The sequence below is a fragment of the Dipodomys ordii genome, unplaced genomic scaffold (genome assembly GCF_000151885.1).
Source record: "Dipodomys ordii isolate 6190 unplaced genomic scaffold, Dord_2.0 Scaffold35, whole genome shotgun sequence".
In the NCBI taxonomy this organism is placed as follows: Eukaryota; Metazoa; Chordata; class Mammalia; order Rodentia; family Heteromyidae; genus Dipodomys; species Dipodomys ordii.
The window spans coordinates 12,791,456-12,818,439 of NW_012267251.1; the positions used below are offsets into that span (position 1 = coordinate 12,791,456).

Here is a 26,984-nt window from a genome sequence, read left to right on the forward strand (position 1 = left end):
CTCCCTATTCTCACAATTCTCACTCCCCTGAGTTGTGTTCTTTCTTTTTCCTGTCCATACATTGAAACCCTAACTCCTAGTACCTCAAAATGAGGCCTTATTTGGAGATGGTCTTTATGCAGGTGATCTGCTCACTGACGCTATTAGAGTAGGTCTTAATCCCATTTGATTAGTATCATTATTTTTTTTAAAAAAAGAAGGCAAAGCCAGGGGCTGGTGGCTCACACTTGTAATCCTAGCTACTCAGAAGGCTGAGATCTGAGGATCACAGTTTGAAGCAGGCCTGGGTAGAAAAGTTCATGAGTCTCCAACCTTTAATTAGCCACCAAAAAGCCAGAAATGGAGCTGTGGCTCAAGTGGTAGAGAGCCAGCTTTGAGCAAAAAAGCTAAGGGGAGAGCACCCAGGCTCTGAATCCAAGCACCAGTACTAGCCTGTGTACACACACACACACACACACACACACACACACACACACACACACACACGCATACATGAGGCAAACAAATAGGGAAAATGTCATCTGACATGAAATCAGAGGTCAGGTGATGCCACCGCAAGCCAAACCCTGGGAACTAGGAGAGAAACGTGGCGCCCTGTCCACACATTGTTCTTTGATGTCCAGCCTCCAAATCCTTGAGAAAAAATTTTTTTTTGTTTTGTAAAGTACCTTGTTTGTGGTGCTTTTTTATGGTCATTCTAAGAACTAACATTCATTAGAGCCCAGTTAAGTGAAGATCTTTTTCATATTCACTGCTGAGTCCCTTTACCTTCTTGAAATTTCTTTCCTTGAGAACATATTCAGTCTTGCTTTCCCAGTCTGGATCCAGCCTATCCATGGCTTCTTGGGACATATTTTACTCTCGGTCTTCCTTTCCAAGATGGGCTCCTCACAGACTCTCTGTTGAAGTCCCAGCAGGCTCTAAGGCCAGGCATCTCCTGGGCTTTCCAGTCCTTTGCACATCTCCTATTCCTGGTGTTGAACAGGTGACACGTGCACAGATGCCCGGATGACAGTTGGAAATCTGAGCAGCGTGGGATACTCTCCATCCCTCCCCCCTGAGACAACGTCATTATCACACCATGAGCTGGCTAAGAAGCAGACGGTAAGTCCTGAGGGGGTCCTAACCTGGGGTTTATGCAAACCAGAAAATTCAATAGGCTGTACAACTTGTCCTACATGAAGCTGCCATAAAGGATGGGTCTCTAGGGGTGGGCTTCGTTGCCATGGAGACAGTGGGGGGTAAGGAGGGGTTAAGGAAGAACACAGCTGTTCATCTAAATGCATGTGAGCCCATTCCTTTCCCTGCAGCAGAACTTCTCTGAGATCATCTCATTTGCTTCTTGGCTCCTAGGCAGGACAATACCAACTCTGGCTTCCATTTAGGTCTAGAATTAGAAATTCAGCTGTCTCTGGTAGCCATCATAGGCCATCAGATTTTTATTGTCAGTGATTTCTGCTTACAAGTAGCACTGGGAGGATACACATTTTGAAGGCAAGGGAGCATGCATAAACAAGTATCAACTCCGTAGAATTCCAGTGATTATGAAGTTCAAATAAAAGTTCTATGCCAGTGCAAAGGCATTAACAAGACAGTAAAGAAAATGGTTTGGGCAGGGTACAGGTGGCTCATGCTTGTGGCCAGGAAGTGGAAATCTGAGGCTTGAAATCTGAAGCCAGCTTGGGCAGACAAATTGGAGAGACTGATTAACCAGAAAACATCAGAAGTGGTAGTAGTAGACTATCAGTCTTGAGCAAAAAGGCCGAGGGTGTGAGACCCTGAGTTCAAGCCCTAGTACTGATACACACACACACACACACACACACACACACACACACACACACACACACACACACACACACACACACACACACACACACACACACACAAAGTAAACTTGCTTTTTTAAAATAAAAAAAACAAACAGAAATTATGCATTGGCCAAAAATAGAAATGAGGCTGTTGCCGGGTGCTGGTGGCTCACGCCTGTAATCCTAGCTACTCAGGAGGCTGAGATCTGAGGATCGCGGTTCAAAGCCAGCCCGGGCAGGAGAGACCGTGAGACTCCTATCTCCAATAAACCACCAGAAAACCGGAAGTGGCGCTGTAGCTCAAGTGGTAGAGCACTCGCCTTGAGCTGAAGAGCTGAGAGACAGCGCCCAGGCCCAGAGTTCAAGCCCCACGACCGACAAAAAAAAAAAAAAAAGAAATGAGGCTGTCCCCTCCCTGGGGATATTCTAAAGGGAAGCATATGAAATTGACTCTCTCTATCACTGGTAATAATAACTTGGTTAAGGTAGGGCCTACTTGTTCACTGTGAAGCTTCTAATAAGTAGCTTATGGGAAGAAAGATTAAGATGTAAGTATTCTTTTTCTCATCATATTTCTATCCACTAATTTTAGCATCCATTGGCCATTTTTACTTGAAATAATTACTTTGGAAATCATAGATATTTCTATTTCCATCATTCTTTCTACTTTTATTAGTTGGGATTCTAGTTTGAGAAAGAGCCTTCTCTAATTATTTATACATTTGTTTCTTTTTACCAGTAAAGATCAGGGGTTGGAGGTATAGAGCGCCAGTTTGTAGAGTGTCAGCCAATGAATGAAAGCAAGCATCAAATAACCAGCAAAGATCACAGATTCTGATCTTAGTCGATTGATTAAGACCAAAATTATCATTAGTATCTTGCTCAGGTGGCTCTAGGTTTGGCCATTTGGATCCCTTTCAGTTTGGTTTCTATACCCTTTTGATACACACCCTAATTTTTCTTTTAGTATTTCTTACCAAACATATGTAGCTCAAATTTAATCATGAGGAAGGATCAGACATATCTAAATTGAGAGAGACAATACAAAATAACAGCCCTATACTTTTCAACAGGCAGAAAAAGAAAGAGTGGTTTAAAGAACTAAGGAGATCAGTTATAGACTGTCACAGGGATCCTGGATTAGATTCTGATTTAATCTTGGATTCGATTCTAGATTGGCTTCTGGACCAGAGAAATGGATACCCTAGGAACAACCAGGAAAAAAAAATGCTAATAAGGTATGGATATTAGATTTTTTTCATTGTATCGATATTATTTGGTAATTGTAGTGTGGTTATATAAGATACTAATTCTGAAAAAGCTAGGTGAAGAGAATAGGAAAGTTCTTTGTACTATTTCGGTACCTTTTTTAAATACAAGTTTGAAATTGTTTCAAAGACAAAAAGGTAAACAGAAGATGATTTTGACAGAGAAATAAGGGTTAGGTGAGGGAAGGGGACATAAACAGAAAGACAATGTGACAGATGATGGTAGATAGATCCTTCCAGGCCTGTGTGCCCCCTCCCACATGTCCTGTCCCTGACATGTTGGGACACAGCGAGCACTGATCTCTTCTCAAAGATGCTCTTTCCTTTCTCAATAGCCTCCACATAAAAATCACCAACAGGAGGCTTGAGGCCTGTGACCCCTTGCTGATATGTTCACTGGGAAAATCAATTACAGCCTAATTACCTGGGGGGGTTAATTAGCCTCCTGTAATTTGGGTGTTCTCTGTGAACAGAGCAGCCTGGCAGTCCCCGGTCAGTGAGCAGGGGCAGCCCAGGAAGAAGTTTCCCAGTGAGCAGCTTGCCTTGGGGCTGGGCTGAGGCTCCAGTCAGGCAGGGAGCAGAAAGACACTGCCTGGTGCAGTTCCCATGGTGGGGAGGGAGGTGCTGGTGGACTCCAGTTCCTGCCTAATTTAAGCTCCCCGCACCACAGGTGCTGTCAGGGACTGTCAATTGCAGCCACAGAAGCATTAGAGAATGGTGCAAGTTCTCAGGCCAGCAGTTACAGAAATCACTAGGACTGGGGAGAAGGCACGGAGCCCTGAGCAGCTCTGGAAGCTAGCTGCCCAAACGCAGAGCCTGGGCCGCCTCATCAGCCCCAGGAGGCATTGGCTTCTGGTGGAATAAAGACACAGGGGGAAATTAGCAGGCATCACTGAGCACATCTGAGAATAAAACGGGACTGAAGCAACCCACTCTCTGAGGGGCAGGGTCTACATCCTCGCAACCCCTTCTACTCATGCAGGAGGATTGAGATGCACCATGTTATCTCTCAGAGCTCGGCCTTCTCCTGGGGATATACAACCATGTGGATAGGTGTGTTTATCTTGTCTATACATGCTGGGAAAGGGCTAGACATTAAGGAAGGGAGAGCACTTTTTTCCTTCTGCTTTGTGTTACTTGAGCAAATCATAGAGAACTTGATAAGAAGAATTCATAATTAAATCTGACCTCAAATGCTGGCTCTGCCACTTAGCCCTTGAACTTGTGCATGTCAATTTCCCTGCATTTCATTCTCGTCATCTGTACAATGGAGGTGAGAACACTTCACCTCCCATGTTGTAAGGATTAAATGTAACCAAGCGGAGCACACAAAATAAATATTTGCTCCCTGTTCAAATAATCTGTCTAAAGATAAACACTATCTATTTGATCTTGAGGTTTTTTGTTTCTCTTAAATTAATCTGAGGTTTTTTTTTTTTTGTTTGACAGGACTGCAGAGGTACTCCAGAATTTCCCCATGTTCTGTGACATAGGAAAGAAGCCAGCTAGCTACTTGCTCTGGCTGACCTGGGGCAGGTAGAAAGAGAGCGTACATCAACTCAGACAAGGAGCCTCTCTGTGCTTGCTTATGCCTGCAGACCACTGCACTACCTGCCCAAGCCTTTGTTTCTAGTCAGCAAGCAGTGTGCAATTAGTTTCAAAGCGCGAGTGACAGTTGTTGAATAGGGAAGCCCTGAAGAGTGATGCGCACACAAAGCCACCCAAGTTAAGTACCACGATTCCTCTCGTAGGCCATTCAAACCCCACACAGCTGCATTTTTCAGCCACATCATCTATTCATCCTCCCTTGGCAATTTTGGAAACATCATTTCCTCCCCCCACCTGGTGTAATTAATCACCTATTTCTTCCTATTAAAAGGCACAAAACAAATTGAGATCAAGACTAAGCCCTGGGAAAAAACGGGAGGGTGGCTAACTGTGTCTGTCTTTATCCCATCTGTTTTCAACTTTGCAACTTTTCAACTAATTACAACTCCCCCAAGTCACCTTTCTGCTGGGAAGAGCTAAACCTTGCTTTCTACATGTCTACTCACCATGGAAACAATCTCTTCTCCCAACCTGTTTCAGTCCACCTGGCTGGGTGACCGGGCTGGCTTTGCCTTGCTTGTTGTGTGCCTGTACCAGGCAGACAGGCACACACATTCACGCATGGCCACCAGAACACACATAAGCTGTACTTTACGTCTGGACACAGGTATCAAGACACAAATGAGAGGCCTCCCACACCTCCTATACCAGATGCACTAACTCCCAGCATTCATTCCCCCCTAAGCCCCAGCTTCCCCATCTCTCCCATAACCCCCGTCATCTGCTTTCTAACTCTAGGATAGTTTTGGAACTCACCTCTGTGATTTGGGGGTTGGAACACTTGACGTTGTGACTGGACCAGTCAAGCCAGGGGCTGGAGGGGCTGGTACAGTGCTGGTGGAGGGTGCATCTGCGCTCGCCACTGCACCAGCCACACTCGAACTTGCGGTCAGCCTTGAGACAGAGGCCGCAGCTCTCCCGCTGGGCCGCACACTTGTAGAGGTGCACTGCAAAGAGAGGAGGGCGGGTCACGGTTGGCTGCTCACCCTAGGCCTGCCCTCTTCTTGGAGATCCCCCATCATAGATAGCACCCCTGATTCTCAGCATTGCAAAAATAACTGGCAGAAATGAATCATACATGGAAGCTCATTCTTAGCGCTTTCTAAGTTGTTGAGTTAGATCAGGGCTTGAGCTGTGGCTTCCAGACTTCCTAGCAAGGTGACAAAGTATTTAACCTTGTTGATCTATCTCCAACACAGTGATAATCATTTTTTTTTTGGAGGTTTGAGTGAGATATTTGTATAGTAAGTGCTCAGCACAGGGACCGTGACATATCTGATGCTCTGTACATGCTTATTATCTTTTCTTTGAACTCAGCTTGTATTCTTAGGCTGCTGTCTCTCAGGTGCTCACAGATGGCCCTCCTTTCACGAGGCAAGGGGTTTAGTTCCTCATTACAGGTAAAAGGGAAGCTCAAAGAGAGATGTAATGACTCTCCCAGCTTATTAGGATTAGCGTTCCAAACAGAAGTCCTCATGCTCCAGCTCTCGGTGCTGCTAGGTGCCAGAGCCCAAGGAAGGAGCAAGCGCTTTGAAACAATGCAAAGAGCATGGATCTGAGAGAGGAGTCAGCTTGGACTTAAAGACAGACTGGTGTCTGGCCAAGAGGAGGCCCTGCAGGTACGGAGAGAGGGTGACTCAGTCCTGTCCCCAGAGAGGATGAACTGGTTCCTTAACAGGTCACATATGCTTTTTCTCTGAATGACTTACAATGCCCTGGCAGCTAGCTGATAGAATTGTGGTGTGTGAATCTAGTCTAGTTTTTTGCCTGGCAGGGTTTTGAACCCAGTTCCTGAAGAATTTTCCAGAGGTTGAACACAGCAGGCTCTCCATATTCATGGATTCTGCTTCCAAAGCATTTTTGAAAAAAAAAAAAAAGAATCTGCACTCCACTCACATAGACTTTTACTCCTCATCATTACTGCTTGAACAATAAATTATAACTATCCATGTAGCATTTGCAGTGTATTACACATCATCAGCAATCTAGAGATGATTTGAAATATGCAAGAGTATGTGTGCTGGTCTTTGTGTATGTGTGTGTGTGAGCTGGTCCTGGAGCATGAACTCAGGACCTGGGCACTGCCCCTGAGCTTTTGTGCTTAAGGCTAGTGCTCTGTTACTTGAGCCATGGTGCCACTTCTGACTTTTTGGTGGTCAATTGGAGATAATCTCATGGACTTTCTTGCCTGGCCTGGCTTCAAACCATGATCCTCATATCTCAGCCTCCTGAGTAGCTAGGATTACAGGTGTAAGCCACCAGTGCCTGGCTTAGCACTACCTTATTTCATATAAGAAACTTGAGCATCCTTGGTTTTTGGTGTCTCAGTGGTCTTGGATATCAACCCACCATGGATATTGGGGGAATGAATGCAGTCAAAGATAGTTCTTAACTCATCTGGTCACATTGACCTAAGCTTCCAGGACTGGGCAGTGTACCTCTGCTGGAGGTCAGTTACATGCCCAGGGGAGGCATAGACTTTATCCTTCTATAAGCTTTCTTCCTATTGCTCTAGCCTGTCTAGCAACCCTCAGCCCCAGATGCATAGACTATATTTAAACAACCTCTTGTCTATGGCTTCTGAAGTTAGAGGGCAGGAAATGAGATCCTTAAAGTGAAGAGGTACTCAAGGAGCTTTTATAAATATGGACTACATGGTCCCTAGCCACGCGCTCACCCTGAGGACTGGGCGGTGAGCATCCTTCTCTGCACTGCACAGGTCAGGCCGCTGGATGAAGAAAAGGACTGAGTGCACGTAGCTGTGGTTTGTTGGGTTTGGGAACCTGAATCTTTTTTATTTTTTTGCCAGTACTAGGCTTGAACTTAGGGCATCATGCTTTAATTTAGCTTTTTTTTTTGTCAAGACTTTTTCTTTATCTCTTGAGTCACAACTCCACTTCTGGCTTTTTGCTGGCTAATTGGAGACTTTTTTTTTTTTTTTGCCTGGGCTGGCTTTGAACCGTGATCCTCAGATCTCAGCCTTCTGAGTAGCTAGGATTACAGGTGTGAGCCACTGGCACCTGGCTATGAGCCCTTTGAAAGCTGTGGGTGCATTAAGTGATGCTCACCCCATGCATAGGCTCTGGGTATGGGTGGGAAGACAAGGTCACACGGCCTGAGCAGCAAGGAGCACAGGAGACGTGCAGAGAGTCTTGGGATGTGGCTGTTTGTTCCCAGGCTCCATGTGCAAAGGCAACCTCGGGGATCTAAGCCCTGTGTCTCCTATCTCCTAGTGATGAGGGAAAAAAATCTCCTTTGAGAAGGAGGAAGAAGGAGGAAATGAAAATCTCCCTGGCTCAAGCTCCTCTTTTCTAGTTCAAGCAGCTTAGTTTTCATGGCAGGGTCTAAGACAAGAGTGGGCAGCTCCGGAGACACCAAAACACTTGCCAGGCTCCTGCTGTGACCTTGCTCCCCATTTTGGTGCCTGGAGAGGCGCTCCATAGGTAGAAGCAGAGGCTGCCACTAACTCTACTTACTGGGATATATAGCTCATAGGATATATGGGCTCATGGATGGGGAAGGCTTGGGGTGGATTCTGTGGGAGGGAGTTCAAATCCCATAATGTGGTTGTACTTACTTACCAGCTCTGCAATTTTTATCTTATTTTATTATTTTGTTTTTCATGCTTGTACTTGGGCTTGAACTCATGGCCTTGGGCTCGTTTGGCTTTTTTGCTCAAGTCAGATGCACTACCACTTGAAATGCATCTCAACTTCTGGCTTTTTTTTTTTTTTTCCTGGTTGATTAGATTTAAGAGACTCATGGGCTTTTCTGCCCAAGCTGGCTTTGAACCTCAATCTTCAGATCTCTGCTCCCTAAGTAGCTAGGATTACAAGCATGGCCACTGGTACCTGATATCAGCCCCATGCTTTGATCTTTGTTCAAATCCTGGCTTGCTATCTGACTTGTGGCCCATTTCTTAAGCTCTTGGGGGTCTTAGCGTCCTGGTCTATAAGGTGGCAATAATGACAGTGTACTTTTCTGAGTTGTGTCGATTAAGAAAACAATTTAGAAGTAATCAGTCTGTTTGGATCACCCTTGAGGGTAGGGTGGAATCTGGGTCTGACACACCGGACAAAATCAACCTGTGTTTATATGCTAGTGAATAAAGGTTGCCCGAGTGAGTTCCCCTTCCTGCCCAAGCCCTGCTCCCTTTCCTGAGCTCCAGCTGATCCAGATGTGAGCCTGAGCTGTTGAGCTGGCCCCTCCCACCCCCCCTCCTGCCCCCAGACCAGGAGCACAGCCTAAAAGGCTTTCTTTGTGCAGTGACCATGACCAAGCCAAGGACAGGCGAATGACAGCCTGCATGAAAACAATATCTCCATTTCCAGAGAAACTGGCAGGACGTTCCTGCCTGCTGTTCTCCTAGGTCAGGTTCCACAGACACTTCAAAGTCACCAGGAGCCAAAGAATAGCGTGGATGAGCAGGCAGCCGCTCGGCGGATGCTCTGGGTGTAATAAAACAGAGCTCCCGACAGGACTCCTTTGATGGCTCCAAATGTTGCTTTAGGAACCTGTGAAGAGTTCCGCTGACACAGGGAGTGTATTATTCAAGGCACAGCGGCTGGCCGGCTCTGATCGCTCCAGCCCCAGTCTTTTCTGGGGTCATGAAAAGATCAAACCTCTACCCGGAAGTAACTGCTTACCTTTCAGGTCCTGGGGGTTGTCAATGATGAAATTGCCATTCCACACCACAGCGAAATCCACAGCCAGGTTGCTGATATCCATGCCGTCATACTGGTACTGCAGGGAGAGATGAGCAGCCCGTGGGTAGGGGGGCTGTCTGTCCCAGGGAGCCTGGGTGTAGAACAGGCCCTCACGCTACTGCATGAAGAAGATACCCTGTGCCTGACTCCAGAACCACTAACGCTACCAAGATCCACCTACACCAGTACTTTCCATGATCGGATCCAAGCTTTTACTTCTCCAAACGTCTCCTCTATTGCTGTCCTATGGGCATCTTCAGTTTGCCTGTCTCTGAATACACTTGTCTGCATCTTGGTTGCTTTCCTGTCTCCTACAAGATGTCACTACTGTCTTCCTTATCTCTCCCACCCTCCCCCCACCGTGAAAGTCCGGCTGGGACCCACTGGACTTTCTCTCCTGTGGATCCCACAGAGGAACTGTAAGCTTCCACTCACTGTAGAAGAAGCCCTTCCAGTTGGGCCAGCTGCTACCACACCTCTGGTTAGGAGATTCCCCCAGCCCAGGTCCTGATCCTGCTCACTTAGCTCGGGAGGGTGGCCCACTGGCTGCACGCTTGCCCCCAGCTGTATTGAGGCCTTCCTCCTTTCTTCTGCTCCATTTCCCCCCCCCCTCAACCCACCTTCCCCTGGCGCTTGGCGGCCTTCCACCGATTACAAATTCTATCAAGCGCCTGTGACCCCAGAATCTGACAGCTCCCTGATAAGAGGCCCAGATTCTCTTTATCTCTCCCAGGCGAATTAGCTTCCCTCAACACCTTTGTCACGTTTCCCCCATCTCCGAGCTGACCCCCCACAGTCAGAGACAGGTCGTTGGCAGATAAAAAGATCCTCTCTGGGCTAGAATTATAATTAAACACCTCTGTGCTTTCTGTCCGCCATTCAGAGAGTGCCTTAACCCTTGCTGCTCCTGCCTCCTTCTTTCTTCTCCCCTCCTACCTCATCGCCCCTTCCCTCGTCTCCCCTTTCCTCTCTGTAAGGATAGACCTGCAGTTTCTTCATGTCTTTTATGGGGGACATGGTGTGGGGTGGAATTGTCTTACTTGCACTAAAGTTTCTCTAAAGGTAAAGACATGATTTTTAAACTTTAGACAGCACCCCAAGAACTAATCTTCTGTTGAGCTGCTCTCAGAATTCATCTCCTTAATGGGTTCTCTCCTGGCTCAGGGCCCAGGGTACACATACACTTTGTCCCTCAGGTGTGTGAGGTTGGTCAGCCCATGGCCCTGGAAGGTTCTGGAAGCTGGCAGGTCAGGTTGAGGTTTGGCCAGAGGTGTATAAGCAAACTGAGTTCCAGCAGGACCCTGGCATGAGGTCTCTTACCGAGCTGTTCTGGCACTGGACGCTAGAGCTGTTGAAGCGCAGGGCAGGGACCCGATGGATGGCCCCCTGGATGTTGAGCACGCACTCGTAGCCACGTTGGCCAGACTGGGGCTGAGGCAGGTTTCGAGCCTTCAGGGTGATGGGCTTCACCTCTCCGACTGGAATCAGGATCTCCTCCGTGGGCACCAGCTGGGGACAGTCCTGGGGGGAGGAAGCCGAGAGGGTCCATCGGGACTTAGCTCACAGCTTCTTACTTACTTGAGCCAGGGCAGGGGCAGGAGCTGGACGCCAGGCCAGACCCTCGCATACCCAGGAGAGCCAGCCACAAGAAAAGGCTTTACCTCATTTTAGGGTCACACACCGAGTCAGCAGGGAAAGTGAAGTCCCTCTTAGCTCCTGCCCACCTCATTCCACAGACTGTCCTGTGCCTAGCGTGTATGTATTACAATTTAGGAATTAATTTTCAAGCACCAGTATGGCACGCTGTGGATTTTATCTCCCGAGACAGCAGATGAAAGAGTTGCCGCGTGTCCCTGCCCCTGACTCCAGCACCCCCGCCTCTGGTTCCCTCGGGTTCCCAGCTCCGGCTCTCTGGTCCTTGCACTGTCCGAGGCCCGGGGCATGCCGTTATCAGCAGCTCCAGCTTCTCAGCTCCAGCTGAGCTGGGCTTTCCAGCAAGGGGGAGCAAGCCCTCCCAGCAATGGTCTAAATACTTGCTCTGGCTTTTTATCTCATTCCATTACCAGGCCCTGCGTGAGTGCCATGTTGCTTTGGAAAACAAAACCCAAACAAGAAAGTCATGGTAAGGAGGGGCCGTGGGAAGGATCCGGAGAGAGGAAAGTGAGAAAGAGAAATTGATTTCTTTCTCAGTTCTGTCTTGGATGCTGCTTCTCTACCAGAGATCCAATACTACCCCCAACAGGGCTCCAGGCCCCTCTTTCTGCTTTCCCTCCAGGAAGATCGGAGCCAGGTAGCCCCTGGCAGTGAGGCTGTGGAAGTCATCTCTATGTGAAATCACTTCCCTTCTCCAGGGTCAGTAAGGAGTTCTTGCAGGTGGCTTCAGTTTCTTGATCCTGTTTTTCTTGACATTGGTTCCTGGAGGGACGCTTTGGTCTCCTGTTGCTACAAGGCCTAGAGAGGGTGCTATTGGCATTTGCTGCCTGAGCGCTGAGACAGGTAGGCTTCCTGCAAGGTGTGGATGGTCTCTGTTGAGGAAAGATGCCTCTTGATTGCCAGGAGAAATCTCTGTTAGGAGCCTTGTGAAATAGAGGCCTTTGCTGGTATCTGGAGAGTCACTGCCTGGTTTTTTTTTTTAAACCCTGTGATTCTTTCCATACTGAACATAGGGTTCTAAATGCCACTCTCTTCTTGAATCTATCTCTGGGCCTTTGTATGTGATTTAGCCCATAGAACTGCCCACTTCTTGTGGACTTGTTTTCTTTATCGAGCTGTGAACGTCTTGAAGATTAGGAAGCATCAGATCCACCCCCTACATAGCTGGTCTTCATCTCAGTGTCTGAGGTATAGTGGGCATTTGGTCACTGTTTGTGGGAGGATTCAGTATAAAGAATAAAGCAATAACAGGATCTTCCAATTTCTTTTTAGCTCCAGCTTGATAGATTTGTGAACGATGAGGTGAAGCTGTGCCTTTTGGAATCATCGCGTGACTTGGAAGGAGTTTAAATCCCAACCCTGGGGCTGAAGATGGTCACGGCAGCTTGAACTACATGATCTCATCTATTTAGGAATCCTGAGAAGTTACAAAGAGCTGGAGCCAGGGGAAATGGCCTGTGGAAATCTGTCTAGGAAGGCCAGGATGGACTCTAGGATCACTGGGAGCCGCCCCTTGCCTGTCAGTCAGCAAGATGCACGTGAGGACTCCAGGCAGATACTTCCATGAGGAGGGACAGGGTCCTAAGGCAGCCCCAGAACAGATGGGCCGTGTTCAGGAGCCAGTCACTCAAGCTGCCAACTCATAAACTTGCTCTTTACTGCACTTTTACTTTCATTCCCCGCGGGCACTCTTGACAGAGTCTTTCATATATTTATAGCCAAGGAAAAAAAAAAACCCCAAAACAAAAAACAACCTGAACACCACTTTAGAGAAACCCAGGCATTGCATGGAAAAGGAGACGCTACTTTCTGTTAGTGGTTTTTTTAAAAAAATCAATATTGAATCTAATTGATTAGAATTTAAATTTGCTGTGGTATAATAGTGTGTATGTGTGTGTGTGTATGTGTGTGTGTGTGTGTGTGTGAGAGAGAGAGAGAGAGAGAGAGAGAGAAATTTTCAGAATCTGAGCCAGTCAATGTATTATAAATGATGAGCTGTTGTTTCTCATCCCTTAATGAGCTCAGAGAATAAATTCAAATTTCAGTAGCAGGATCCTAAAGATGTGCTTTTAGAAATATGATGTCTCAGGTTAGTAAACAAGATGGTAGAATATTTTTAGCTTTGCTGACAAAAAGGGACAATTAGCCCTCTGTTTCCATGGGTTATGCATCCATGATGGATTCAACCAACCACGGACCAAAATTATTTGAAGAAAATAATAAAATGATTATATTTGTGCCGAACATGTACTGACTTTTCCCCGTGTCATTATCCCCATTATTCCCTAAACAAGAAAGCATAACAACAATTTAAATAGCATTTACATCGAATTAGGTATTATGGGTGATTCAGAGGTGATTTAAAATATATGAGAAGGGGCTGAAGTGTAGCCCAGGGGCAAAGCACTTGACTTGCAAGTGCAATGTCCTGGGTTCGATCCCCAGTACCAAAAAAAAGAAAAGACAAAAATAATATATGAGAGGATGTGTGTAGGTTCTATGCAAATATTGCTCTCATTTTATATAAGAGATTTGAGCATCTGGAAGATTTTACTGTTTTTAAGGGCTTTGGAACCAAGCCATTATGGATATGGAAGGATGACTATATACACAACACACATTCACACACATGTACATGTGTACACACACACACACACACACACACACACACACACACACACTTTCTGCCCAGTCTAAGTGCAGTATGCCTGAATAGATTTTATGAGTACTCTTATGAGATTTTGTTTTGCATGTGTGCTGGTACTGGAGCTTAAACTCAGGGCCCGAATACTGTCCCTTAGCTTCTTTGCTCAAGGCTGGCACTTTACCACTTGAGCCACAGCTCTGCTTCCAGCTTTTTGGTAGTTAATTGGAGATGAGTCTCATGGACTTTCTTGATGTGGTTGACTCTGAACTGTGATAAAACAGATCTTAACCTCCTAAGCAGCTAGGACTAGCATGAGTACCTGCTTCTTTCTTTCTTTTTTAAAAATGGAATTAGAGGATTTTAGAAAAGTTTCCTATAGGGTGCTACAGTGTGGCAACTTGATTTAGAGACAATGAGAAGTATTTTCTCAAATGCCTATGTAGGCTCCAAGATTGCCACAGTAACCCATAGAATGCCTTGGACTTTGTTTATTTGGCCATTGAGCTCAGGTAAGGCAGAACAGGATTTTTTTTCCTTTCTCTAAGGCACAGGAAAGAAATGGTTGTGTCCTAAGTAGATGCTGTCCATTTGGGGCCCTCCACCCCCTGAGTCACATTTCTACTTCTGGGTTTGAGGTGGTTAATTGGAGATAAGACTTTTCCTGCCCTGAGCTGGCTTCGGACCTTGATCCTCACATCTCAGCCTCCTGAGCAGCTAGGGTTCCACGTGTGATCTACTGGGATCAGGCTTGCAGAATAATTTTATGACTGCTAGTAACAGCCTCAGAACTATCCACGACTTTCTGAATGACACCTTTAAGTTGTCTTCTCCCTCCTCTGTCTGCAGGCTCACTTAAGCCAGGCTGCCTTCTTCGTAGGCTTTTTGGTTTAAATCAAGATGAACAAATGTCTTGTTTGAGAATGCCCCCAGAGTTGGAGAAGAGGAGGAGGGAAGAGACCCCGGTGCATCCTGGGGCTGCGTTGCCTCCTTAGGTTGGCTCTGCTCTGCTACATCCTTTGCTGGGGACCTGTTAGTCCTCAGAAACGACTCTCCCATGTGGAAATGGCATTATCTTCACCCACTGGACTTCAAAGAGAGAAAGCAGCCAGCATCCTGGGAAGCTAATCGGATTTATTTGGTTCTATCTTTCCCCCGGGACAGGGTGTAAAGAAGATATTTATGTATCTACATCTCGCTAGGCCTGGTTTAGCTATGGAGAGAGATGAGCTTTAATAGCTGAAAGCTGTACATACTGGTGTGCCCACTCATTCGCTAACACCGTGTCACAGCCTGATCCCATCCAGGGAGCCAGAAGTTCAGGGGCCCCGGCATAGAGCTGCTGTGCTCTAAGTGGTAGAGAGGTCTGGCTCACGACTTTAAAAATGCTCGAGAGATGGGTCCATTGGAATTCAGTTTCCTCATCTATAAAATGGTACCAATGATGAAAAGTTAGGCTGTGTAGAAGATAGTCTGGCAGGGGGATGTAAAAATGTGGTATAGAAGGTAACAAGCTGGATTAACAAATATAGTTAGTATTATTGCTGCATATGAGGGGGGAGAGAAAGAGAGAGAGGCATGTATAATAAGCCCTCAGTGGACATCAACGACTAATATGCTAATTTCTGAACTGCATTCTGTGTGGCACAGCTGTTCTTGGTTGTCAGGCCTCGGTGTAGAATCGGCAAGCAGTCCTGGGAAGGATGTGGGCAGATGCACCTATATGCTGCTGTCGTTTTTCTCTGGAAATGACACTGCTGACCCATTTTCCATGGGAAGTCTCTCCATCTGTGGAGATAGGTCTGTGCTGTTCCAGCCACACCCTGAGCCCTCACGACCAACAGCAAGGGGCCAGATGGAAGTCACACCTGCCAAATGTGGCCACGCCATTTGGGACTGCCATTTTCCCATATTCACAGACTCTGATTTTTCTGTCAAAAGCAAACTCATCAGCTTTTTTTTTTTTTTGATGCCTGAGTTCTTTATAGCCTTGGGTAAGTACCCCTCTCCACCAAAAAAAAACCAACCCAAAAAACAAAACAAAAAAAAAAACCCAAACACATAAAGCAACTGTTGGCATCTTGGTGACTACAGATGTCAGATATGAATTATGTGAATCTGCGAGGCTGTTTTGAGAATCAACTGACATGCCATATGTCAGTGGTTCTCAATCTTCGGGCTCATCTGGGATGGGACCCAAGGATTTGAGTTTCTAACAAGTTTGCAGGCAATGCTGAGGGTGTCTTCCTGGGTGAGCAGCACATGGAGAATCTGCCACAGGTGAAAAACTTACAAGTGTGTGATACACAAATATTGCTATAGTCATCAGTGGAGCTAACCAGTTACCTATTGATTCTAGGAAGTAGTTAGTCATAATTTTTTTTTTAAAATAGAAAGTCGGGAGAAGGTCTTACTGGAAGTGTGAAAAAGATATTTAAGGAGCTCCAAAGAGACAGCTAAAGCTTTCCAGTTCCTAAAACAGCGTGGAGAAATCAGACAGGACTCCTGAGAGAGGGAGGAAAACCTTACTCAAGCTAGGAACATGCATTTTTGCTATTTCTAGAGTTTTCAGGAACGAGGTTTCCTCCACCCCCGTCCCCCTTCCCCCAAAAGCAGAATGTTGGAAAGAAAAGAACCTGGCCTGGGAGCTATTTGCTGGGAAAGGATGTGTGACTGAGGGTGGCTGAAAGCTACTGTAGTCAACCTTGTTGGAAACTGGCACCCTATTTCCTCTCCTGAACAAAGTCAAGTGCTAGATGGAGTCTGGGTTTCCCTCTCAGCTGCCCAGAAACTTAGTACCTAGGTGGTAAGAGGGTCATGTGCACATGACCAACATGGCAGTCATCCAATCCCACTCAGGGAGAGGGGGAAGTGAGGGAGACAGGGGGAACCCCGGTTCTCCAACCCTAATGACCAGCAAGGATAGAAAATGAGACTGAAAGGTCATGAGAAGTCTCCAGCTTTGTCCCCTGGGGCTCTTTTGGTATTAATTTAATCCTGAGTATCAGGGAGCCAACAGCTACTATTCGGCCTGCTCTCTGCTCTCTGGAATGTCCGAATCTCTCCTAGGTGGCCAAGAAAAAGCTGAATTGCGGTGGCTCCTAAAGGCAGGAGGCTGGGCCTGCTTTCAATTAGTCTTTCGGGGCCCAGCCCTCGGGCCTCTGTGCACACCCCAGCAGAGTTTATTTGTCTTGCTCCTTGTGACACTCTGCTTGCCCTCGATCCAGCTGCAGGTCATGCTCAGGCTTGGCGTTGGGTTTCTTTCTGCCTGTGGGGTGGTCCCAGCACAAAGTGAGGGCAGCAGCTTCTAGTCCCCATATGAACTGGGGGACTACGTCTCTGGGTTTAGGTCCTCCTCTATGTTTTGGATTAAGGAATTTAGCAGTTTCAAATGGACAACATGAAGGTCAATTTCTGAGACCATTGTACACAATCTTCTACTGCCCAGCCTTCACTCTGGCCAGGCCCTCTTGTTGTCTGCTTTCCCATTTAGCCAGTCTTCTAATTGACTCCCAGACTGGGTGAACCTACACCTTCAGCCCAGGAGCACTTTTCTCAGTGAGAAGACTGGTTTTGTACCTTTGCAGAATTCAAAGACTGGAGTTAATTTCTAGTGTTCACTAAGACCAGTGTAGTGCTTTGCAAGTTAGCTGCAAAGAAAAAGTCTTTTGTTAGAGGAAAATCGCTGTGGACCATTCCTAGGATGTTAGGTGCCTGGTTCCACCGTTCAGAGGTACCTGGGGGGAGGCAGGAGTCTGCCTTAAACGCCACCTATGAGTACCATCTCAACGTCCCTCCAACTCAAGACAGACAAGTTCTACTTTTCTGATGGCATAGGATGATACACGTTGTTTCACAAGAACCCAAGGCCAACCCTGTCAAGGTCTACAGCCATGGAAACCATTTCTATGGCCATCAAGGTTAGAAGACACAAGAGGTCTATTCTTTGAAATCTCAGACGAACAGACACTATTTCTCATCTTCAGCACTCAGGTGCAGAGATTACAGCCCATCCATTTTTTTTCAAACATGTAGTTTACAGACATTCACTGAAAAGGTACTAAGGATGTAAGCTACGACATGATTCTTGCCTTCAAGTAGCTTTAAGTCTATTGCAAGAGGGAGATGTATGAAGAAAAGCCAGTAGTTATGGATGAAACCCTGTAGTAATATTTATTAGTATTTGCAAGTTTTCCAAAAGATAGAACAAAAGGGAAATGGATACATATGCATATGTGCATTTGTATGAATACATTTGGTCTCTTGAGTTGTTCAAACCCCACTAGCCATGCATGAAAAGCACCAGACCCGGGAGACAGAAACTGACATGGCAGGCTTCACTGAACGGAGGCATACCAGGAACATGAAAAAAAAAAGTCCACATCAATGAATAATCCATTGAATGGAATATTCATTGAATGGATAAACAGTGGAACATTTCACAAAGGCAGAACAGGCTTTAGCAACGGGGCTGGGAGTAGATAATCAAACTGGACATTCAGCAATGCCTGGTCCTTCCCACTAGCTGAGTTTCTCTGGCTTTCTCTTTCTTTCTACAAGACCACCCACCCAGTGACACATCAGAGTGAAAGACTTCCTGAATTTTAGAGCTAGAAGAGAAATCATCATGAAAGAGTGGTTGACTGAAGGGTCAGTTAAATGAGACTGAGTCTACAGTAGCCAAACAAAGGGATATAGACTCAAAGACTGGAGGCCACTCCCTGAGCTCTTCTAACCACAGCGTCTGTGTGGTTGGGTATGGTTCCTCTAAGCTTTTAGTCTCAACCTCAGTTACCTCTAAGCTTTTTTGTAGGCACAGGTTCTTAGATGATCAGGACAAACAGCACGAGAGCAGTGATCAAGTCATTGAACTGACCATTTGAAGAGGAAGGGGCCTCAGAGTTGCTCTATGCCATGGTGTACTTTCTTACCTCGGAAATGTTGATGCGGCCCTCTTGGAAGGAGCAGGTGGTAGGGTCGTGGGTGCAGAGATTGCGATACTTGCACCAATGGCAGCGGAAGGCGCTGTTGACACAGGACAGGCACCTGTATAGAAGGGACAGTAAGAGGGAAGACTAGGCAACTGTGTCACGATCAAGTCTGGAAGTCTGTTTTGCTAGGCTCGGTCTTGTGGAGGGTAGATGGTTGGAGCATCGCCTAGCCTTGAGAACCGTGGATTCTCTCTCCAACACATTCATGGGATCAGAAAAGTGGTGATAAATTGGGATCAGGGTGGGAATAATGTCACTTAAAAAGCAATAGTATGCTGGAGTTGGGTTTTCTTTCCAGACAACTCTCCTTGAGATTGGAACTGGCCACGGTGGGAGTATTTCAACCACAGAAATGGGTCAAGAATCACGTTCCTTCCTTCTTATCACTGGTAATTAAACAGCTACCAGCCCATTACTGCTCAGAAGACAGAGTAGCGCAGAGAGCACAGAGGCAGAAATTGGGCAGATCTGATTCTAGTCTTGCTTCTGCTGCTGCTGACATTGGGTCAGGATGAAGAAGTCACTTCACTCTCCGAATCAAAGTTTCTTCATCTGTCTGGAATAAAGCATTCCTGTCTACTCCACGGGGCTGTTTGGTGTCAAATAAGATAATGTCTAGAAATGGTTTTGAAAAGTATGGTAAATGTGAGTATTATTTTCACGAACTTAAATCACCTGTTATTTCAACCTCTTGAATAACATTGGAGTGTTAGCAATCAGTTCATAGCATCTGTTTGGGGCTTGGGGGAGTTAACAGTATTAAATAGAAATTTGGTCCCACGACTCTGGTAGCCCGGGCATGGAGCCATGTCTATGGCTCACACCTTTCTTGCCAGGGTGAGCATTTCTTTCTTTTTGTTTTTTTTTTTTAACCCCGCTCCCCCTCGGAGGCAGTGTGTATTATTTTGGCTCCTTGTCTGTGATCAGACCAGTGTAATGAAAAAGAAATTGTTTTTGAAGGGAAGAAGGTGTGTCTTTTGTACCCCTACTCTAGTGTTTCCTGAATAGACTGATACAAGACCAGGTTTGCAGTCTGGCGCCACCTGGTGGGGTTCCAATTACCTCTGGGAGTCTGGAGCTCATTCCAGGGGTCATTGCCAAGAAAGCAAAGGTGGATTTGGTGCATTAGTCCATCTTTCCCAGGCCCAATTATGTCCAAAGTTATGTAAGTTATGTAGTTTCTGAGATCAGCCCAATGTTAGTGCATATATTCTCTAATTGGTTAGCTTTGGATATCTCATGGTTCAAACAATGATAACAGTCAGGAATCAAAGGACAACACCATCATTTGAGGCTCTAAACCTGGTTCTTTCACTGGAGGGTACCTCTGTGTGTGTGTGTGTGTGTGTGTGTGTGTGTGTGTGTGTGTAACTGCCTTTGTAACACTTATATTCTTTGGACCTCAGTTTGCCATAATAAAGAGGTAACTGGACTTGATGCTGTGACTTTTAACTATGAATGACAGGAGCAGAGAAGGGTAAGATCGACACTACTTAGCAATAAGATGGAATCTTTGCTGTCAAGGAGACCTGTTCCCCACCCCTCCCCCCCCCACTAAAACTTGCTGCCTGTGACAACATCTTCGTCGCCATAGCAATCCATCATTGAAAATGGTTACATCACACTGGATTACCATGGAGATAACAATGGATTCTGTTACTACCACGTTAGTTTGTGAAGGAAGTTGAAAGGCTCTTTTTCAAAGAAGCTTGCATTTCCCAAAGCAGAGTTGGAATGCAGTGGCTAGTGGGCACTTTTGTCCAACTCAGCTACAGTCTCTGTCTGCCCTGCTCTGGTTACTACCAGCCATTTTTTTAAACCTCTTGTTCTATCATTCTCAGAATATTCCATTGAGTTGTCCCAGAGGGACTCAGTCAGAAATATCCCCTTTTCTTGACTACAGCAGAAATGTAGAACTAGATTATTCTAATCACGGAAATCAAGATCACAGAGGTGGAGAAAGAAGGAGGACTGGCTTACTTGTCTCCTTTCATAGCTAAAGATCCCCTTAGGGCTTAGCTGTAAGCTGTTGAGCCTATTGTGTCTGTAGCTTGGACTCCACAGACTCAATACCTGTGGAGTGCTGCTATTCAGTAGATCTCCTGCCAGTCCTAAGCCCAGGCAATGGGAGAATGGGTCTTTAGGTAATTTCCAATTCTGCCTCTCTCTGCACAGAGCTGTTGTTTGACCTCTCCCCTTACTGAATACCCTTGCTTTATTTAGCCTATGGCTCTGATATGGCCCTGTTACAGACGCCCATCTGGGTACAGAGTACCCAGCTTCTGTGGTCCAGTTTCTCTTCACCAGACAGGATCAGAACCAGCCAGTATAGATTTCTCCTCCACTTTTGACCTCTCATTCTGCCTGTATAATCCTTTTGGTTTTCTACACAGTTGTTAGATCTACAAGGTAAGAGCCAAGGGAGAGAAGAAGCCTTGTGACCACATCTGGACCCAGACAAGGCTTTTCTCCAGAAGTACTTACAGTTGGTGGGCACTGCAGTTATAAAACTTGAACTCAGTACTGACAAATATCTTCCCTGTTTCTTTGGACCTCAGCTGCAGCTCTAGGCCAAACCAGTCTGTGGAAAATAAAAGGAATGGAGTGGAGTAAAAAACCTGGGGGCCAAACGGGCAACTTGAGACAGAGCAAATCATTAAGCCATTCAGGGATCTCTTGGTTAGATGGAGTCCTCTCATTCCCTCTTGCTTCAAGAGAATCCCTTTGATGGATTACCAGCCAGCTCCTTAGACCCAGCCCCAGTGAAGCAGTAACAGATTCCATGGAGCCCTTCCAATATTCAGTTACTAAAGCAATGCCTGAAGCACTAGGCTAGAACCCCTTAAGCTCCTGCCTCTATGGAAAGAGCCCTTCCCAAACCATGGAGTAGAGCCACTTCTGTTATTAGAAGGAACAGGCAGTGTTTGGGCAACGCACCCTTAAGCTACTTTAACTGATATGGGAGCCAGTCTTTCTTTGCTTCCTGAATTCCACTTTGGGGCAGGACCGTGTGCTGTCAAACTCAAGCAAGTTGTACAGGCCAACATTAGCATCTCACATCTGAAGGCTTGGTCAAGCAACTTCTAGAGCTGCTATTTGTGAACCTTGTCTTCATGACAGCAGAGCTGCCCCTAGCATGTGCTTTCCCCAGTGGACATTTCTTACCTTGGTCCAGAGGGATGGTAGGGACGTCTCTGGGCCCAGGTGACACACAGAGGACCTGGCTTCCAGATACTTTTCCCTCTACTTCTGTCAGGTTCCCAAAGGCACAAGAGATGCCCGCAGACAAATCAGGAGCATCGCTCACAACCAGGCTGAGCTGTGGGAGAAGCAAATCGCTCAGGAGATACAGGCATTAGGCCAGGCTTCCAGCCAGGACCTATTGCGCACTAATTTCCCCTGACCTCATCAATTAAAAAAGGACATTGGTCTAGGTGATCTTCCAACTCTGTCACTGAGCAGAGTCATAAATTTGTCAGTGGTGCACAAGGTCAAGGTATTTATTCATATTCTTATTAATGTTTCAATTTTGTCCAGTACCAAAGAGTTCTAGGGGTTAGGGCCTTTAGAGGAAAAGGTACCAAAATCGATCTCAGACCTTGCTCACATTTTTTTTTTTGACATGGAAATTAATTACAAGGCACCATAGGCACTTGAAAGTGAGTCATGAGCTGACGTCTTCATGAACAGGTCTAAGCTTGGGGTCCGGGGAGAGTGAGCTTCGCCAGACTGGAGCTTGGCCAGGAGCTTGCTAGACTGGTGGAAGACATGAATTCTATCCTTTACTTGCTGGACACTTAGGCTGTGGGTTTTCTGGAGTCTCCGCTTCTCTGTTCTTTCTGGGATCTCTACTTTCCAGTGGCAATCCTGGAATTGGGATGGAGGGGGAGTGTGGTTCACAAAAAGCTCACAGGATCAGAAAAGTGACCACTAATGACTGATGTCCAATGACATTTCAGCCTCACCAGTTCGGAAGACTTTCCTTTTTAATGGGTAAAAATATAATAGATATTCAGAAAATTTTGTTAACTGAGAAAATACCTAGTAGCAAAATGCTGCTCTGAATTCAAGGCACTTTTCGATGAGCTCATATGCTATGGCCACAATGCAGTGTCTAGGTGGGATTTGAACCAGTAAGAAATGTGACTGGCTCCCTTTGGCCCTGAGTTGTGCCCAAGGGCTCATGGTGAAAATATCCCTGTGGCCTCCAAGTGGAGGACCACAAGAAGGTTGGGCTCCTTTTGTCTTCCTATCAGCATGTGGCAGTGGTTTTCTCTTCGCCATGTCACTCAGCTTCCCATGCATTTGTTTGTCCCTGAGTTTCGGTCCTAGGTTCCTTTCCATGGGCCTGAGAGACTTAGATTCAACCTTTCCTGCTTTGGCGCCCACACTTCTTGGTGGGGTTGTACAAACCCCAATCACTAACTAATTAACATTCGTGAATGCTCATAAAACCTTCAGAATGAAATAACAGGGCCTGAGGACATGAAATATTTTGGTTTGTTCTTTGGCAGGTGGTTAAAGGCTACTTTATTTTCTGTAATACATTGACTTTGGATTATCCCTCTTTATACACACACACACACACACACACACCCCTAAACACACACACACCCCTAAACATACACACACCCCTAAACACACAAAAGTAACTTGCAGATTTCTCAAGAGAGCTCAGCAAATCGAAGATTGTAAATATGGCATAGACTACAGAATGTGTTATTTGGTATTGGGTAACACTGTGTTGTAGAGGTTTGTTACTCAATGCAAAATTTAGATTTACAAACAGATCAATAGGTACTAAATTTACAAGCAGTGTGGGAAATGACTATACCCTACAGCAGGAGTTGTCCTAAGTTTTCTAGAAAGTTTCCTCGGAACGTTAAAAGTCTGATCAATGTACACATACCGTGCAAACATTCAGGGAGCCTACCTGCACAGGTGTAAATTCTATGCTCCTCCCTACTTACCAACTGGCTGTGCTCTGACACCGAGATACTGCCAGGTTGCACCGCGACGCTCAGGCATTGGCTGATGCTGGCAGCAAATCGATTTGGTTCCCAGGCCCTTTGGCATTTGTCTCTGCGGGAGCACCTGTCATGGATACAGATTCACAAGAGGTCAGGCCTGCTAAGAGGTGTTTGTTGCCCTGAGGTCTGGTTTATCTTCTCATGGTGATTTTTTTTACCCTTCTCCACAATGATTGGGAACCCCCAAATGATCTGCACTGCATGCAGCTAGGGACAGTCTAAGGAAGGAGCAATGATTCCCATCAGAAGGGAAGCAGTTTAGACATAAAGAGCGCACTCCAGGGGACTGCACGTCAGTAAAGCTGAGAGGGCTTGAAAAGCAGTACAGCAAGTGGCTAAGAATACAAGCTCTGGAACAAGTGTGCTAGGTCTTAACCCCAGGCCTATTTCCTTCTAGCCTTGTCCCACTGGGCAAGGTACTTAATCTCTCTGTTCTCAGTTCCCTCCTCTGTAAAGGGGAGAGGATGATAATAAAACTTCACTTCAAAAGGCCACTGTAAGGATTGAGGTTAGTGCGTAGAGTACTAGGTACATGTATGGTAGCCCTGGCAATTCTAGTATTAATCATGACGATGATTAACGTTATTCTCTTCCTGAAGAAGTTAGCGAACACGAGAGGGTCTTAGCTGTGTGAGGCCACCCAACTTGGACCTTGTTGGCAGATTAATGGCAGATTAATGTGAATTACTGGCCATGTTTTAGCCATTGAGCTATTCTACCTGTCACATGGTATGTATTAAGTATTTGGGTCCTGAAGACAGACAAGGAGCTGTGGTCAGGGTTGCTTCTGTCAGAAGGCTTATGTGGCTTTTTCTCTCTCCATGCTCCAGCCTCCTCTGCCCATGGTGGATGGTGGGTACAATGATGCCCAGGTGATGTCCTCATGGCTTGGAGTTACCACCTGTCCAGTCCTACAGGAACATGCCACGGGGCTGGTACAGCTCTAAACCAAACAGCCACAGGGACACTACCAGACTCCATAATCAAGCCGCGATTCCCACTCAAGCTCCCCCGTGGGCTCCTCCCCCTGCTTTTTGTGCAGGCACATAATGGATCTAAATATGAATGCTGTCAAAGAAAAGAATTATTGAGGTTTAAGTGAATCCTTAAGATAGCTCTAAAGTGAGCTCTTGACTGGAGCCTTTATCTCATTGACTCCCTGAAATGGCTCTTTTTTTTTTTATCATACTATTTATGGCAACAGCCCTAACAGAGATAAATAGCCTGGGAGACAATAACACACTTGCAAGAGCAAAGCATACAGAAGAGACAGGAAGGTTTCAATCCCGCAGGACCCGGTGACTCTTTAGTAATCTCCCTCTGTCCTCTTGTCTCCATTGAGGAGGCTGGCTGGGAATGAGAAGGCGGGGGGCGGGGGGGAGGCTGGGATCTGGGGTTGCTCACCTCCTCATTGCCAGCGCAGGCTGGTGATAGTGGTTGCGTGAGGAGTACAGGAAGGTCTAGGTGAAGATGAGGATGACTAGGTAGATACCCGCTTTGAGCAGAGACAGCAAAACTCTTAGCTCCATGTGCTCTTAGCAGATGGAGCAGTGGGAAAGGTGTGCCTGGGTAAGTCTAGAAGAGTTTCTGATGACAAGTAAGGAGTTCAGAGGACAGAAGTAATCTGGGCTTAGTCATGCTAGAAACCACAGATCAGGAAGATAAGGGAGGGGCCCCGGGGCCGCTGGGAGACTTGGCATTATTGATTGGCCATGGGTACTAGTACAAGACGGGGAAGCAGATGTTCTTGTTATTAAATAAATGATCCTCCCTGATTTATCATTTTGCTGTGTGTGTGAGGAGTAAGAAGTACCACGGGCAGTGGCACTGGGAGACAGAGCAGGGAGAGGAGGATGTAAGAGCCACAGCTGGACGGGGGCATCGAACAGTGAGAGTGGGGTGCTGGGAGTGGATGTCAGGTTCCTCAGAGAAAGAAATTCTCCCCACCACAGAGCTGGTAGGTCAGTCTCACTGAAGGGAGCCAGGTTGACTTTCTGGGCTTATTCCTGGGGTACAGATGGGTGACCCGGACATCTTTACTACCCAGCTGACATACATGGCAACGTATTGTCTGGGTTTTGCTGACAGTATTTCTGTAAAACTTTCTGGGAATCTTACCTTCAACACCCACGCAGGGAACAGTCTATTTGTGGGCTCAAATCCAGTCCGGATTTTGCATCTGTGAGGCGCCTAGCTCCCTCTCTTCCTCCCTCCCTCCAGAGGCTTCCCAACACCTGCTGCAGAGGCTGGAAGCCAAGAGCTATTGTGCAGGACCCTGAACTCTGGCCCTCTGCCTCTGCCTCCACCCCAAAGCCAGCACATTTCATGGAGATGGTTTGCTGGCTGGCACGGAGCCATGGAGTTTCCAACTCCATTGGGCAACAGAATTCCTAGCCAGCCTCCCGCCTTTTGGTTTTCACCCCTTCTCCCTCTCTGGGGGCTCTTCAAATTAGGAAGTTTAAGTGTGATCTTTGCATTTCTATTCAGCTGGTATTCAATGGCTGGGAAGGTATCTGAATAGGGATACCAGGCCAATGGGAGTGAGATGGGTTTCTTGAAATCATGAAATAATGAGACCAGAAGGGGCCTCCCAAGGGCTCAGAGTTCATAATAATTATTTTGATTTGTGTAGACTCTTCCCAGCTTCCTTATTTCCAAAGCACTTATTATTCTATTTAGTCCTCACAATTCACCTGGGAACTGGGCATTTTTCCCTATGTAGCGAAGGATAGATGGGAGCCTGGAATTGTCAGAGGACCCACCCAGTGTCACACTTCCCCTAGATTGAGTGCAAACCTGACTCCAGAGTACACCCTAAGTATGCCCTTCGCTGTGTATTCTAGGTAAGGCTACATGAGGACAGTCTTAGGGGAAATTTAGAAATTCTACAGCTACTCTGATGAGTTTTTCTTTCCCCAGTGGCATGAAGACACAGCCATACTACTTCAACACAGCTGAGAAGGAAAGAGAGAGGCCATGTAGAAAGAAGGGTCCCATGGCCCCCCACCTCTTCCGGCCTTCAAACACTTGCATGCTGGGCAATTCTCCTCTCTTTCTGCAAACTGCTATCCTATCCCGCCACCCCCAGAAAAGCTCCCAGCATAACAGCCTTGCTTCTAGAACATTCCACACTTACATATTGTGCAGGGCACACCAGCCACAGTGAGGGTCCCCCGAACTCAGGCATTCCCCACAAGTTGTATACTGTTCACATGACTCCACGGGGACTCTGGTGACCTAGCGGAGAGTGGAAAAGAGCACGGAAGGGTTATG

The 26,984-nt window shown here is 46.5% G+C and overlaps 1 protein-coding gene across 1 annotated transcript in view; it reads right to left on the reverse strand.

Moving 5' to 3' along the window:
• Plxna2 (plexin A2) overlaps nucleotides 1-26,984 on the reverse strand; it is a 189,581-nt gene that overhangs the window by 48,408 nt on the left and 114,189 nt on the right. Inside the window, exons 4-11 of the mRNA XM_013017499.1 lie at nucleotides 26,848-26,948; nucleotides 23,652-23,775; nucleotides 21,847-22,000; nucleotides 21,166-21,262; nucleotides 18,622-18,736; nucleotides 10,714-10,914; nucleotides 9,334-9,430; nucleotides 5,444-5,634 (exon numbers count right to left, since the gene is read on the reverse strand). Coding sequence (XP_012872953.1) covers nucleotides 5,444-5,634; nucleotides 9,334-9,430; nucleotides 10,714-10,914; nucleotides 18,622-18,736; nucleotides 21,166-21,262; nucleotides 21,847-22,000; nucleotides 23,652-23,775; nucleotides 26,848-26,948 — 1,080 coding nt within the window. The remainder of the gene's footprint in view (nucleotides 1-5,443; nucleotides 5,635-9,333; nucleotides 9,431-10,713; nucleotides 10,915-18,621; nucleotides 18,737-21,165; nucleotides 21,263-21,846; nucleotides 22,001-23,651; nucleotides 23,776-26,847; nucleotides 26,949-26,984) is intronic.